This window comes from Penaeus monodon, chromosome 34 (assembly GCF_015228065.2).
Source record: "Penaeus monodon isolate SGIC_2016 chromosome 34, NSTDA_Pmon_1, whole genome shotgun sequence".
NCBI lineage: Eukaryota > Metazoa > Arthropoda > Malacostraca > Decapoda > Penaeidae > Penaeus > Penaeus monodon.
In genome coordinates, this window is record NC_051419.1 from 9,283,326 (window position 1) to 9,284,032 (window position 707).

General features: G+C 36.5%; 1 protein-coding gene across 1 annotated transcript in view; it reads right to left on the reverse strand.

Moving 5' to 3' along the window:
• The window catches only part of LOC119594573, a gene marked incomplete at its 3' end in the record, with an annotated part of 22,419 nt that overhangs the window by 13,289 nt on the left and 8,423 nt on the right, over positions 1 to 707 (reverse strand). Inside the window, 1 exon segment of the mRNA XM_037943609.1 lies at positions 39 to 68. Coding sequence (XP_037799537.1) covers positions 39 to 68 — 30 coding nt within the window.

Sequence of the window (707 nt, forward strand, 5' to 3'; positions counted from 1 at the left end):
GCGGATAATGCTAATACATTACCGTCGGTGACACGTACCTTCCGTGCAGATCATTTGTACATCAGTCTCTGCTGGGAAATTGTTTAGTATAAGAATCTTAACTGTTCATGGGTAGAGAGTAGTATACAGTAACATAACTTTCTGTTAAACTCTAAAGTGGATTTACTATAAGTCACACGGGGATTTAAATCCTAAACTCTGGATTGCAGATACCTAGATCATTCGTTTTTAACTTTCTTATCCCCCTTTTCAGTGTCAAGCATGGTGGGATACGGTCAGTTTTAGTAGACAAAGTTTTTAGATTCATTAAGATAATACTATTGCAGCCAGTTAATTAAAATAGTTTTGGTTCTCTCACAGAAAAAGTGCACATCGAGCTTACCATATTCCGTCGAGTCTCAGGAAAGGAAAATCTGGCAACTCGCCCTGAATTTTGGGGCATTCTGACTCGCCAATTCTCCTTTTAATCTAGTCAGCTGACACCTTATACTTATGATTACATACTTTTGATATTTTACTGTTGCTAACATCCAAAGAGTTGCCAGTTTTTTTTTCATTTCTTAGAGTAGACAGAGTATTGTGACTTTGGTGTCTATGGACTGCATTTGTATTGTGCTAGAATATAATAGTTTTCATCTGTGGAAACTAACTGTAAAGTGGTAATTCCTGACTCCAAGGAAAACTTTGACAGGTATAAAACAAAAAGA